The sequence below is a fragment of the Sabethes cyaneus genome, chromosome 2 (genome assembly GCF_943734655.1).
Source record: "Sabethes cyaneus chromosome 2, idSabCyanKW18_F2, whole genome shotgun sequence".
NCBI lineage: Eukaryota > Metazoa > Arthropoda > Insecta > Diptera > Culicidae > Sabethes > Sabethes cyaneus.
Window position 1 is genome coordinate 238669613 of NC_071354.1, and position 14795 is coordinate 238684407.

The 14795-nt window shown below is 44.2% G+C and overlaps 1 protein-coding gene across 1 annotated transcript in view; it reads left to right on the forward strand.

The window, feature by feature from the left end:
- Positions 1-12307, forward strand: part of LOC128736814 (titin) — a 251582-nt gene extending 239275 nt beyond the window's left edge. Inside the window, exons 40-48 of the mRNA XM_053831305.1 lie at positions 207-4698; positions 5665-5694; positions 5772-5864; positions 6617-9400; positions 9473-9614; positions 9674-11001; positions 11350-11649; positions 11755-12060; positions 12123-12307. Of these exons, the coding sequence (XP_053687280.1) occupies positions 207-4698; positions 5665-5694; positions 5772-5864; positions 6617-9400; positions 9473-9614; positions 9674-11001; positions 11350-11649; positions 11755-12060; positions 12123-12307 (9660 nt within the window). The remainder of the gene's footprint in view (positions 1-206; positions 4699-5664; positions 5695-5771; positions 5865-6616; positions 9401-9472; positions 9615-9673; positions 11002-11349; positions 11650-11754; positions 12061-12122) is intronic.
- Positions 12308-14795: the final 2488 nt, after the last annotated feature.

Here is a 14795-nt window from a genome sequence, read left to right on the forward strand (position 1 = left end):
TCACTTCACTAACTCTCGATGAAGAATTCGTTGCTCCAATAGATATCCTGGATAGTGTGACGGAAAAACCAAAGATCACTCAGAAACCAATTGTAGCTGCCGCTCCATCGGAAGGTTTGATTGAACAGAAAGCGGAAGAAACTGAAGCAGCTTCTTACGATATACTTGATAGGGTACAAGTCGCTCCAGTGGACATTCCGGAGCAGGCCACTGAAAAGCCTCAGATCACGCAGAAACCAGTGCTAGCTGCCGCACCAATCGAAAGTTTGGTCGAGCATAAGCCTGAGGAGACCGAAGCAGTTGCACCGTTAGTTCCAGAGCAATTCCAAATTGCTCCGAGTGAGGAACTGCTGACAGCTCCTGCCGATCAAGCAAAGGTTGCTCCAGAAGTTGCCGTACAAGTGGCACCGGAACCGGCAAAGAGGACGAAAAAGGTAACAAAGGTTAAGAAGACGAAACAGTCTGTAGAAGATGACGAAGAACTACAACGCTTGCTGAATTTGGAAGTTGAGAAAACACAACTGGAAATCTACGAAAAAACCGAACTTGAAGCCAAGGAGAAGTTGAAGCCAGAAAAGGGTGAGCCAGTCAAATTAGAACCTATCAAAATAGAACGAAAAGAACAAAAACCAATCAAACTTCAAATCACAGACACACCAGAACCACAAACAGTAAAACTGCGTAAAACCGTTCTGCCAGAAAAGAAAGAAATCGAAGAGGTCACTATTCCGAAAGTCTTGTTGAAGAGTAGGATCGAACGGGTCGAGTACCCACCGGAGGTCCAACAGCCAAAGATCGTCGACTTGCAGACCAAGCGCGGCGTTGGCGAGCTTACCAGGACAGAAGAAGAAGACGAAGAGCGCAAGGTTAAGAAAATCAAGAAGATTAAGGTTATTAAGAAGGACAAACCGGAACTAGAATCACTTGATCTAGAGAAGTACGAGAAGGAACCAACTGTCAAAGAAGAAGTGGAAGAAGAAAAACCTAAGTATCAGCGACAGGTGAAGGAAAAACCGGTTGAAGAGGTAGAAGATAGGACACTTGTGCTAGGTAAGGGTAAACTAAAGAAGGATGAAGATGAAACTGAAGAGGTTAAATTGAAGAAAACACCCGTAAGACCGAAAGAAGAAGAACAGGTAGAAGAGAAACCGAAGAAGAAGAAAGAAGAAAAACCAACCGAGGTGGAGGAAGTGAAGAAACAGAAACACATTGAAAAACCAACATTCACTCCAACGGATATTCCGGATGTTGAGACCGAACTTGAACCGTACGTCAAACCTGAACCAGAACCGAAGGAAAAACCGGTCAAGAAATCTGAGAAACCAAAGGTGCCAAAGGAACCGAAAAAACCGGACGTTCCCGAAGAACCGGAGCATAAAATTATTCCTGGTAAGGGTAAGCTTCCAGAGCCGGAGCCTGAGCCAGAAGTGAAATTCCGCATACCGGTTGGCAAGAAGCCAGAGGAAGAACCGGAAGAGATTAAACTTAAACCCTTCAAAAAACCGTCTCCCGAAAAAGAACTTACAGATCGCGATGCCGATAGGGAAATGGCACTCCCGAAACCAAAGGACTATCCAGAGGAACCGGAAGCGGAGATCACAATAAAGAAAAAGAAGAAAAAGGTACCGAAAGAACCAGAGGTTCCAGTACCGGTTGAGGAAATCACTCCAGAAGCTCCGAAAGAGGAAGAACCGATCGTCGAAGTCGAGGTTCCCAAAGAGGAACCAAGGGTTGAAGAGCCCTTACCGGTACAGGAAATTAAGAAACCCAAGGAACTTCCAATCGAAACACCATTAGAAATGGTTGTACCCAAGCCGATTGAAGAAGTCACCGAAGAACTGCCGGAAAAGTTCGCAGTACCAGAGAAACCAATGGAAGTTGAAGTGGAAAAACTGCAAGAACCTCAAATTTCCCAACCAGAAGTACTGGAAGTGAAGGAAGAGAAGAAAAAGGTTGTTAAAAAGATTATCAAGAAACCAAAAGCGAAACCTGAGGAAGATGACGAGTTGCAACGGCTTTTAAATCTGGAAGTTGAAAAGACTACACTCGAAACCTATGAGAAGGTTGATCTCGAACCAAAGCAAAAGGTTAAACCAGCTCCGGAAGTTAAACCGGTCGAAGTGCCACAACCAGAGGAAGCTAAGGTGGAACCACTTCCCAAACCAGAGCCTGTCGTTAAGAAGGCCGAAATTGTTGAACAGGCACCGGTAGTCGAGCAGGAAACTAAGGAACGAGTTGAGGAAAAACCAATCCCCGAGGAAGCCCTGCCAAGTACGGTGAAACCTGAACTGGTTAGCGTGGCCGAAGTAGCTCCGGTCGAAGTAAAACAGGATGTTCCACAGGAAGAAAAGCCGGTTGAAGTTCAGCCAGAACCTGAGCAGAAGAAACCCGAGGAAAAGAAGGTTAAAAAGACGATCATCAAGAAACCTAAAAAGGCATCGATCGAAGACGATGAACAGCTTCAAAAACTGCTCAATTTGGAAATCGAGAAAACGGAGTTGGAAAAATACGAAAAAGTGGATCTGGATATTACGAAAAAACCAAAGAAGGTTGAACCCGAACCGGTAGAGGTCAAACCTGTGAAGGCTGAAGTGGAAGAAGTTCCGGAAGAGGTTATCGTAAAACCTAAACCGAAACCGAAAGTAACCATACCGGTTGAAGAGGAGGTTGAGGTTGATTTCAAGATTACGAAGAAACCCCGTCTTCCGGAACAACCACAAGAGGTCGAGGAAAAGATCACGCTGAAACCTACTCCGCAGAAACCGGAAGAAACTGTCAGTGTAGAAAGAATCATTAAAATCGAAGTGGAACGTTCGGAACCCGTTACTATCGAACCTGTAATCGAAGAGCCCGAAGAGATCACTATTCAGCGAGAAGAAATCTCTACAGTTGAGCCTCTGATTGAGGAACCAGCGGATGAGTTTGTCGCTCCAGAGGAGGTGGTTCCGATTCAACCGATTGAAGAAGAAATTTCCGATGCACAGCCACTCATTGAGGAGGCTGTTATCGAGGTACCATCCGAAGAGATAGCCACACCGATTGAATCCGTACCAATCCAACCAATCGTGGAGGAACCTGCTCCTGCTGAAATATTGCGTAAGGTTTCACTCAAACCAGTTCCACAACCGGTACCGGTTGAAGAAGAGAAACCCAAAGAAAAACCGAAAAAGAAGGTGGTCGTCAAAAAGAAGAAGGCTAGCTTGGACGATGATGCGGAACTGCAGCGGCTTCTGAATTTGGAAGTGGAAAAAACTGAACTTGAACAGTACGAGAAGGTCGACGTTGAGCTTCGCAAACGAGAAAAGGTTAAAGTAGTCGAGCAACCAAAACCACAACAAGCGACCACATCGACTGTTGAGGCAGAGGAAGTGGTACAACTTAAACCGAGAAAGCCAAGCGTGAAGCCGCAGGTTGAGACCATCGAGGAAACAGAGGTTGCCTTTAAATTGAAACCGAAGAAGAAACCAGAACCGGAAGAAGTCGTACAGGATGCAACCATCACACTGAAGAGAGAAAAACCTAAAGTGGTTGAAGAAACCGCTGTGGAAGAGATTGTTATACTGAAACCGGTAGCACCAAAACCGGAGGAGGTTGAAGACGTCGAAGAAGTTATCAAGCTAAAGGCTAAACCTCAGGAATATGTTACCGACGAAGCGGAAGCGCGGTTGGAAATTGTCCGGGAGATTCCACAGGAGGAAGAACCGGTTGCGAAACCAGTTGAGAAACCGAAGAAGAAGGTGGTTAAGAAAAAGAAGGAGGATGATATTGATGAAATCACCAAGAAGTTGCTGGAAATGGATGTGCCGAAGACCGAGCTGGAAAAATACGAGAAGGTAGACTTGGAACCTAAGAAACCGAAAGAAACGGTTGAAGATGTCGTAGTGGCGAAACGTAGACCAAAACCAGTAGTTACAGAAGAAGAGGAAGAAGAGGTCACACAAAGCTTGAGGCTCCGCAAGAAGCCTGAACCGGTGGAGGAGCCAGAAGAAGCGGAGGCTACCTTCAAAATACCGAAGAAACCGAAACCAGAACCGGAGAAACCGGAAGATGTTGAAGCTTCCCTCACGATCACCAGGGAGAAAGAGGTGGAACCAGCACAAGAGGAAATCACAGAGCACGTGGTTATTCGCAAGCAGCGACCACGACCAAAACCAGCGTTCCGCAGGGAAGTGCTGGACGAAGAGGAAGTGCGAATCAAGAAGATCAAAAAGGTTCGTCAACCTCGACCGGTCTTCAAAGATGTTGAACCGGAAACAGTTACCTTCCAGCCAAGAAGAACGAAGCACATTGAGGATATTGAACAGGAGTTCAAGATCCAGTTGGATTCGTATGCACGAGAGGAAATTTCCATGACCGGAAGGGTGAAATTGCCTGCTCCGTACAGTTATGGAGAGGAAACTGGCGAAGCGCACATTACGATTATCAAAGAGGTGGATGATGATGATGAGGTGGTGTACGAAGTCATCTACGATGACAGTGAGGTTAGCGCGGAAGGGGAATACGATAGGTACGACGAAGATACCGAAAACGTAGTCCTGGAGCTTCGCAAACGCCGACAAAAGCTTGAGGGTCTCATCGTACAACACGAGGAGGAGATCACGCTTGACCTGCACCGTCGAAAACCACAAGAAACCACACACGAAGAAGAATCATTCACACTGAAACAACAGAAGAAGTCTTTGGCAACATACTCGGAAGGTTTTTATCGAATTTCAACTTTTTTCCGCACCTGGTCTGATGTTCTTTTTGCCAATAACAGATTTTTTCGAGGAGTTTTGGATTTAAACAGATTAACACACGATACTATTTTGATCTATCACTTATCTTTATTTATATTTCTCAAACAATACGATACTCACCCACAAAAAAAGCAAAACAAAACTTGAGCATATTCCAAAAGAAGCGCTAAAACAATGCTGATTACTGGAACGAAATAACCGGAACCGGATGGGGTTCGCAGCCCCTGTGAACTTTGCTCTCTGCTCTCTCTTTCTCTCTTCTAAGTCTATTCTAAAACTCTTTCAGCTTTCCGCCGAGCGCTGTAAATATCGAGCAAATCTAATATTTTATAGCAAACAATTCTTTTAAGCAAATAATCAGAAGGATTACGAAAATATTTCCTTCCGACCGTTTCCTCTGCGCACCTCCTGATATTTTGCACTACTGTAAATATCGACTGCTCTATCCACTTCTTCCGTTGCTAACGTCTTTTCAATTTCCTCCTGACTGACACACAACTCTATTTCTTTCCTGAAGTAGCCTAACGTTTCCGAGCTCACGAAGCTCAATCATACAATCAAAATCTTTTTTGTGAAACTTTTCACTCAATAATTCGGAATAATCCTTGATAGTGCTTCAAAAGTTGAAGAACCCATTGAAGCAGCATCTTGCCGGTTACGTTAGTCTAACGGTTTCTCTCTACTCTTTGATTGCGATTTTGATTGCGTTTGTTTGCGTCTCTACTATCACTTACTCTACTCTGTTTACTCTCAACTATACTACTATAGCACCAAAAATAACATTTCACAGTTTTCCAGACTATTACTAGATGCGAGTTTCGATTTTCTTCGATCGCTAATCTTACTATTTGTGATTGAAAGTATTCTAATGCATATTTTTGTTTTTCACTTTTACCACTTTCGGAAAACGTTCCAATTCCCACAGAGACTGCTTCGCTCAGGATCGTTCGGGAGGGTAAGTCGGAAAACCGGGTGACAGAAAGTCGAATTGCGAAATTAAATGAGCTCGTTGTTTTTTTTTTATTTTAACAGAAGATGCCAGTGAAATGTATTGCATCCAATCGGTTGAGGCGGAAAATGAAGAGGCTCTTCATTTGGTGGAAGGCGAGAAACTATACGTCATCGGTAAGTTTTTGATTTGCTACTTTTTGCATGAAAAACTGTTAGTTGTTAAGTTGTTAAGCAGACAGGGAAAGTAATCGAAGATGGAATTATTTCTTATAATTCTGTTAATCAATTATTTTGACAGTCACATATTGTGGCCGTCACTTGCTCGTTCGAAAGTTCAGGAACCTGCAGAATGTTACTCACTACTCAATACTCACTTCTTACTACTCACTACTCAATACTCACTTCTTAGTATTCACTTCTTACTACTCACTTTTAACCACTCACGTCTCATTGCTCACTGCTCACTTCTCATTACTCATTTATTATCTCTCATTACTCACTTTTTATCACTTCTCGCCTCTCATTACTCACTTCTCACCTCTTGTTACTCATATGTCATCTCTCATTACTCACTATCCACCCCTCATTACTCACTTCTCACCTTTCAGTACTCACTTCTCATAATTTGTTGTTAAATCAACCAGGCCAACTGTGAAGTATTGCCGCAAAGACGATTCTGTGAAATGAATCTTGTGTTACTTAGTTACTCATACATAAATACATTTCTCAATCAATTGAACCACTTTCAAGGTGTTTCTAAGTCAAAACACATTGAACAGACTTGAGGAAGATTGCTTACTTTTTGGAAACTGAAACCTGACGATTAAAATAAATTACCCGTCTGCTTAATAACTGTTGCTGAGAGAATTATAATAAAAGCAGTAAATAAAATACCAAGTTTAACGCACGCATTCCCCTTTTCGCAGACCGCACCAACCCCGAGTGGTGGTTCGTGAAACGTTCGTGGTGCGAGGAACGTGGCTTTGTACGTCGTGAACTGCTCATGGATGCTGTCACCTATCCACAGTACGTACAGAAAACGCTAAACGAAAAGATCGACAAGCTCCCGATATTCGAGAAACCAGGACCGAACGAAAAACCACAAGCGCCGAAGATCGTCGAAAAGCTACAACCGATTACCACGCAGGACAACTACACCGTTCAGTTCGAGTGCAAGGTTGAAGGTTACCCCCGGCCGCAAATCACCTGGTTCCGACAGACAGCCGTCATAAAACCATCTCAGGACTTCCACATCTACTATGACGATGACAACGTGGCAACGCTCATCATTCGTGAGGTGTTCCCCGAGGATGCTGGAATGTTTACATGTGTCGCTAAAAATATCGCCGGTTTTGCCGCTAGCTCGACCGAATTGACGGTGGATTCGTTCACGTCCGACCTCGGTTCAGAACAGGCGACACTTTCGCGTAAGAGCATGTCCCGCGAATCATCGCTGGCCGACATTTTGGAAGGTATTCCACCGACCTTCTCGCGCAAACCAAAAGCTCAATACGTTGATGCCGGGTCCAATGTTTTGCTCGAGTGCCGGTTGGTCGCCGTTCCCGAGCCGGAAATACAATGGTTCTACAATGGAATCGAGATTACCAATAAGGATAACATCCAGGTGGTGGTTGAGTCCGACATGCACATGTACTGTACGGTTGTTCAGATTCAAAACATCGAGAAGTATCAGGAAGGTTCGTACCAGGTTGTGGCCCGCAATCGGGAAGGCGTATCGTCACTGGATATCACAGTCAAGGTGAAGACCGGAGTTCAGGAACCGCCACAAATTCTGGAACCACTTAAGAGTATGAGCATTCGCCAAGGTGAAACCGTCATGCTGACAACACAGATTGTCGGTAATCCAACGCCTGAAGTTAAGTGGTTCAAGAATGGAGAAGTTCTTAAGGTACCAACGCAAGTTGATAAAAACCTGTACAGCGTCACGCTGCTGTCACCAACACATGAAAATGCCGGTGAATACACGGTGAAGGCTAAGAATCCTGCGGGTACTGTGGAGACCACCGCTTTCCTGACAGTTGATGAGTCCAACGTTGGAAACCCACAAGCGCCACTGTTTTTGGAACGATTCGAAGAGCAGAACGTCCTCCAGGGTAGCACCATCAAGCTTCCCGCAAAGGTTTCCGGTAATCCAGTTCCGGAGATTCTGTGGCTGCGCAACAATAACACCCTGTTACCGTCGAAGAAGGTCAAGCAGGCGTACGATGGGCAGAATATTGAGCTCACCATTGCCAATGCCGATTCGGAACAGGATTCCGGTAACTACAAGTGTATTGCTTCCAATACGGTTGGAAAGGCTTCCCATGGTGCTCGCGTAACGGTAGAAGTCGATAAGGTTACGTTCGTGAAGAAGTTGAAGAAGAGTATTACCGTGGAGGAAAGCAAGGCAGTTACGCTGGAGTGCGAGACGTCTCATACGGTTTCGACGAAATGGTTCCACAATGGAAAGGAGATGAGTGGTATGGACCATCGGGTGATCGTACAGGAGGGTAAGGTTCACAAGGTTGTCATCAAGAATCCAACCATCAAGGACAGCGGTACGTATAAGTGTACGGTGAAGGATCAGGTGACCGAGGGTGGTTTGACTGTACTGGAAGCCAAGCCAGAGTTCCTGCGTAAGCTGGAGGATGTTGAGACTAAGGAAAAGCAGGATGCTATTCTGGAGGTGGAGATCACTTCGGAGACGGCGGATGTGACTTGGTACAAGGAGGGTAAGAAGATTGAGGAGAAGAGGAATAAGTATGAGTTCAGTAAGAAGGGTAAGTCACGTACGCTGTTGGTGCGGAATACTTCCGTGCATGATGAAGGCGAGTATACCTGTACTCTGGCTGATCAGGAGTGTTCGGCAGAGGTGACCGTCATCGAACTTCCACCGGAAATCATAACTCCACTGAAGGATGTTACGGTTGCTCGTGGAGAGAACGCCATCTTTGAAATTGAATTGACTAAGGGAGATGCTTTGGTTCGGTGGTATAGGAACGATTCGGAACTGTCGTTCAATGGACATTATTCGCTGACGATTGACGGTAAGAGGCAAACCTTGAAGATCACCAAAACTGTCGATGAGGATGCGGGAGTGTACAAGTGCGTCGTTGGCGATCAACTGTCCACCGCACGGTTGAAGGTCGAGAAACCACTGGTTGACTTTGTCAAGCGGCTACCCGATGTTACCATCACAACTAAGGATACCGATGCCGTGTTTACTGTTGAACTTTCCGAATCAGCGGAGGTTACTTGGTACAAGAACAATAAACAAATCAAGGCTTCCAGCAAGTATGAACTGGTGAGTGACAAGAACATTCGCAAGCTTGTGGTGAAGAACGTAACCGAAGACGATGAAGCAGAGTACACTTGTACCATCGCCAACGTGAAGACCTCATCCAAATTGAAGGTGGAGATCATTAAGGTCGCCCCGACCATCTTTGACGACGGATCGCGAGTGTTCACCATCCGCAAGGAAGAGGATGTAACATTCAACGTGAAGTTCAACGCAACTCCGAAACCGGAAGCGGATTGGTACGTGAACGAGAAGCTTATCATTCCCTCGCAACGCTTCGTACCGAAGATCACCGAAGAAACGGCTAGCTTAACGATCAGGCGAGTTGTCGAAACGGATGCCGGCGATTACACCGTTCGATTGGCGAACGAGTGCGGCGACGCAAGTGCCTCGTTTACGCTGATCGTGAAGAGTAAGTTCCGACTTGGGTTAATCTATTGATCGATTAGATTCTACCTCGTGTGTTTTTCGATTTGTTTTACAGAACAACCAGGAGCTCCAGAAGCACCGGAAGCAACCAGCATCACCGACGACTCCATCACCCTGTTCTGGAAGTCACCTGAGGATAACGGAAACAGTACAATCACCGAATACATTCTTGAATATCAAGAGAAGAATAAGAAGAAGTAAGTTTTGTTAGAAAACTCAGACAGGAGACTTCATTGTAAATGTTTCTTTTCCGCAGATGGACGGAAATAACCAACATCACCGAGACGACCACGACGGTTACTAAACTGACGAAGAATTCCGAATACACATTCCGTGTTACAGCGGTGAACGAAATGGGCAAAGGCCCAGCCTCACCGAACTCGCCCTATTACAAGATCGCTGCTCCAATCAAGAAGGAAGCTCCAGTGGTTAGCGAACATCTGAAGGACGTCCACATCGGTCTGAATCAATCGGTCACTCTGACGTGTATCGTAAACGGCGTACCAACGCCCGAAATCACTTGGTACCGCAACGGAAAGGTGCTAAAGGAGAAGACCATCACCTACGAAAATGGCGCCGCGAAGTATGTTATCAGCAAGACAACCACAGAAACTAGCGGCACCTACATCTGCAAGGCAACTAACGAAGTCGGCAGTGTTGAAAGCAGCTGCAAAGTAGTGATCGAAGAAAAGCCTACTATCACTGTCGAGAAGAAGCAAATCGTTCAGAAGCTTCGTGTTGGCGACGAATGGACTGTAGTGGCCAACTTCGATGGATATCCAGTGCCCGAGCTTATCTGGTACCGTGAAGAGGAAGTAATCGAGTCTACCACGGAACACACCATTGTAACCACGAGCAACAGCTCTACTATTACCATTACCGGCTTAGATCGATCGGACAGTGGCAAGTATCTGGTCGAAGCAAAGAACTCCGCTGGATCGGCTAGTGTTGAGCTACAGTTGAAGGTAATTGATAAGCCTAGCAAACCGGAGGGACCGATTGTCGTAAAAGAACTCAGCCCAGAAGCTGTAGTGATCGAGTGGAAACCTCCCGCGGATGACGGAGGCTTGGAGATCTCGCAGTACTCGATCGAGAAGTGCGACGACACCAACAAGAACGCTTGGATTAAGGTTGCAGATGTCCAGAAGAACATCAGCTCATATTGCATCCAAAAACTTCTCGATTCGACTCAGTACCACTTCCGTGTTATTGCACAAAACCCAATCGGTAGCTCTGAACCACTGGAGAGCGCTTCGGTTACGGTCAAACAGGTTCAAAGCGCTCCTTCCCCACCTCGAGGTCCAATCGAAACTTCCGGAATGACAGCCAACTCGTTCACGCTAATGTGGCAACAGTCGGAGCACAATGGTGGTAGCAAGATTCTCGAGTATGTAGTGGAAATCAAGGAATCTAAGAAGAAGGTATGGAAGGTCATCGGAAGCACCAGCGCCAGCGAGACTTCGCTGCTCATTGAAAATCTGAATGCCAATCGAGCCTACGACTTCAGGATCACCGCAAAGAACAAGATCGGAACCAGTGAACCACTACTAACGGAGGAATCGATTGTCGCCGGCAAGGAAATCAGTAAGTTTTCAACCTATTTTCTGCCAATGCTACTAACGCTTGCGATGTCCCGTGCTAAACTAACTTTGTCGTACATTTTGAGCATTTCAAAACGTCACAACTTCTTATAACGGTCACCATTCACACCACGCAGAATAATAAACACTTCTTTACTCTTGAAACTTTCTCTTCGATGCAATGATTGGTTAGCCAACAAATATTTCACAATTAATTTTTCACAATCCTTACTGACCAGTAGCTCCGCGCGCTCCGCAAATCTAGAATCACGCCCCTTCGGGGACCAATAAACCAACTTTTAATTAATTCACTCATACATTTGCACTCGCGCACACCTACACACACCTATAGCACCACCGTCGGCGCCGCGTAACTTGCGTATCGTCAACGTGACCAGCAAGAGCGTCAAGCTCGAGTGGCTGCAGCCGGAAACGAACGGCGGTTCCGAAGTTACCGGTTACGTCGTCGAAAAACGACTCACCACTGCCCAGCAGTGGACCAAGATCAAAACCCTGGACGCCAGCTGTCTCAGTTACTGCGTCGACAACCTCAAAGAAAAGTCTGAACTAGTATTCCGAGTGTACGCCGAGAATGCGATCGGTCTGAGTTCACCCGCAAGCTCTGAAACCGTGACGTTGAAATCACATGCCAGTAAGATTGTTGTTCCAATAACTGTTATGTGTAAAACAATGCCAAATCTTTCGAAAATGGTTCTAATCTCGTTTACATTGTTTGTGTTCATTTCTTTTCGTTCAGCTGTACCTTCACCACCCACCGGACCGCTTGAGATTCGCTATCTGGGTCCAAACATCAACATTGCTGAATGGGGTATTCCCGAATCCGATGGAGGTGCGCCATTGGAGGGTTACAATATCGCCATTCGAAATGTCAAGAAAACGATGTGGATGGAGGTTGGACGTGTGGATGCCGACTGTCAGTCGTTCAACATCAAAGACCTTGCGGAAGATGAGGAATATCTGATTCGCATTATGGCTCGTAACGAAGTCGGTTGTAGTGACCCGTTGGAATCGGACGAACCCTACAAGGTTCAACCGGGTGAAGGTAAACTACTCCTTCTTAATAGATAGAAGAATTTCAGCTAACCCAAGATTACTTTTACGCAGTTCCCGAAGACATTCACGACGAAACGACACGTGACTTCTCGGAACCGACCGGCACGAACACCTCGTCCTGGCTGCGGGAGCACAACATGACGGCGGACATTCACAGCTACGCCCGGCACAAGCTGCTCCGAAGAAGCGAGTACTTCTTCAAGCTGTGGGTCAACGCAAAGAACCTATTTTCGTAAACTTTCGACATAATTCCTGTTTAAACACAAAAAAAAACTAGCTCAAGCTTACTTTTACTACGTAAATGCGAGATGTATACTACATTCGAGGACGGTCAAACTCTCGTCACATACACACCAGATAAGTCTAATTTAAGCCCGTATAAGACGAAACTGATTAGCCAGATATTGTTGATTTCAATTTAAACTTATTTTATACAAGAATTGCGATTTTTCGAGTGCTTGGTTTGAAATTGTATGTAAATGTTATCCTTTAAACCGAAAGTCGGACATGCCAACGTATAAAATCGCACGAAAACTGACTCACACGAATACGATTTGTTTCATACAACTGTGATACAAGAAGAGAAAAAAAAACAAACAGCAAAAGCGAAACTGTAAACAAAACAAACAAACAAAAAAAACTTAACGAAGGAGTTTCACACAAAACAAATCGAAACCAACGGCCAATCTTAGGATGACCCGTTGATCTACCCCCCGAGAAGATATTCCTGTAACTAGTTAGCGAGAATAATAGAAGAAGAAGAAATACCGAACAATTCTACATACATACACACACAGACGCGCATGCATACTAGCTAGAGCAATGTTGTTATGTTATCAATGTAAGAAGAAAAGTGATTTGATTTATAAATACTATTTGTTATCATCAACTATACCGGTCGTGTGTGTGTGTCCGTCCGACCAACACACCCAGCATGGATTCTTCCACGTAAGGGAGACAATCTAATATAGGTGCGTATATTGGTTCGAAAACCGGAAGAATCCTGCCTGCTGCCTGCCCGCGCCGGTGTGCGCGGTGGACCACTCTGCGACCGTGGAAAATTTTAATACACGAACATAGAATACCACAATATGTACTTTGAGTTTTATCATTTTGGATATATTAAACGACATTTTTTTCCGTTTTGTTTATCAGAAGTGTGTTTAGTAAACTGTAAAATATATTCGAAGTAATTATGAAAAATTCATGTCGACTTTTTATTTAATTAATTTATCCCCTTTATCTAACCTCGTTCCTTAACGCGAATTCCGAAACGACATTTTACCACTAACATGACCAAACCTCGCGTGACGTTTTGTGTATGTACCTGAAACCATGGGACAAACTCCCTGGCCATTTTTTATGAAACCATAATAAAGTCACTAGGTATCTAACTGAAGCACTTGAGCAGCCAAAAATAAAATGTTAAGCAAGATACCATAGAATTAAAAGTGAAGTCTATGGCTTACCTGTTGGAGCCTGCAATTCGATATACTTCTACACGACTGTATCTGATTCAAACACAACAATGACATGATTCAAACACAATTTCACTAACTCAATCCGTTTTAGAAATTGCTCACTTCCATTGTTATTGAGATTGAGATTAGCACGTAAAAAGAACTGATCTTCAACGCATTTTATTCCTTCATTGCAAAAAACTTTTTTTACTCACATTCTAAAGACCGATTTTTCGTTGCACTGCAGGAGAATGCCAGTCAGACCGTTATTCTAATTTACTGCTTAATAAATCCACTAAAACACAATTTCTTCCTGGAAACTTATCACATTCAGACATTGGAAACCAGAAACAACTCTAACTATAGTACTGCCATGGTACCTAATGTGAAAATTTTTGACACGAGACGTTTCCAAGTGCGTTAGCGGTCGCAGCTTACTTCGTTTTCTTTTCCTAAATTCAAACAGAGGTAGTGACAAAGTAAAAAGCTAAGGTATTCAACTAGAGCTTTCGTCGCGCTGGTTTAGCTACGTTCATGTTGGAAAATTGTGGAAAATGTTTTGATGATTTACACACATATGTTTCGAGAAAGACTTGTTAATCTTGTTAATATTGTTCCAGCTTTAGCTCTAAGTTTGCCATTTTTGTATAAACCTTAATTTCTAGCTCATCTTATAGAACGCAAAGCAAAGCAAATCAAAGCTTAGGTGCTACATTCCATCATCGAAAGTGGACCTTCTGTTTTTATACGACAGACTTCGCAGCCAGCTGTTAGAGTACACGACAATTCTGGTTGTAGTTTTCAGAAGGTCCCATAATGCATACAAAAGGGTTGATTATGTGACCTTTAATAAATTAAAGCCATAATTGCGAGGCTAGTGCCGAAATCCTATTGACTCTAACAGCCTCTCCCAGCCGAGATTCGAACATACGACGACTGGCTTGTTAGAACAATTCACAATTCAACGAGAAAGTCATAATTAAATAGAATTTTACTCTTTTTCGTTGATTGTTAATTTGCCTCGATGATTCCGTTACTGTTACATACTACAAAGGGCAATTTATCCACTTTTAACAAACATAACAATTATTATACTAGTTGAGCCCGTATCTTACGATCCGGAAAATATAAATGTCTGTTCAGAATTCCGAAAACTGCGGATACATTCTATTGGCCAGTGTTTGCGAAAATGTTTAATCTTTGGATTAGTTCTTTGAGTTCTTATATTGCATAATATAGCTCAAATATGTTGTACATAAAAGAG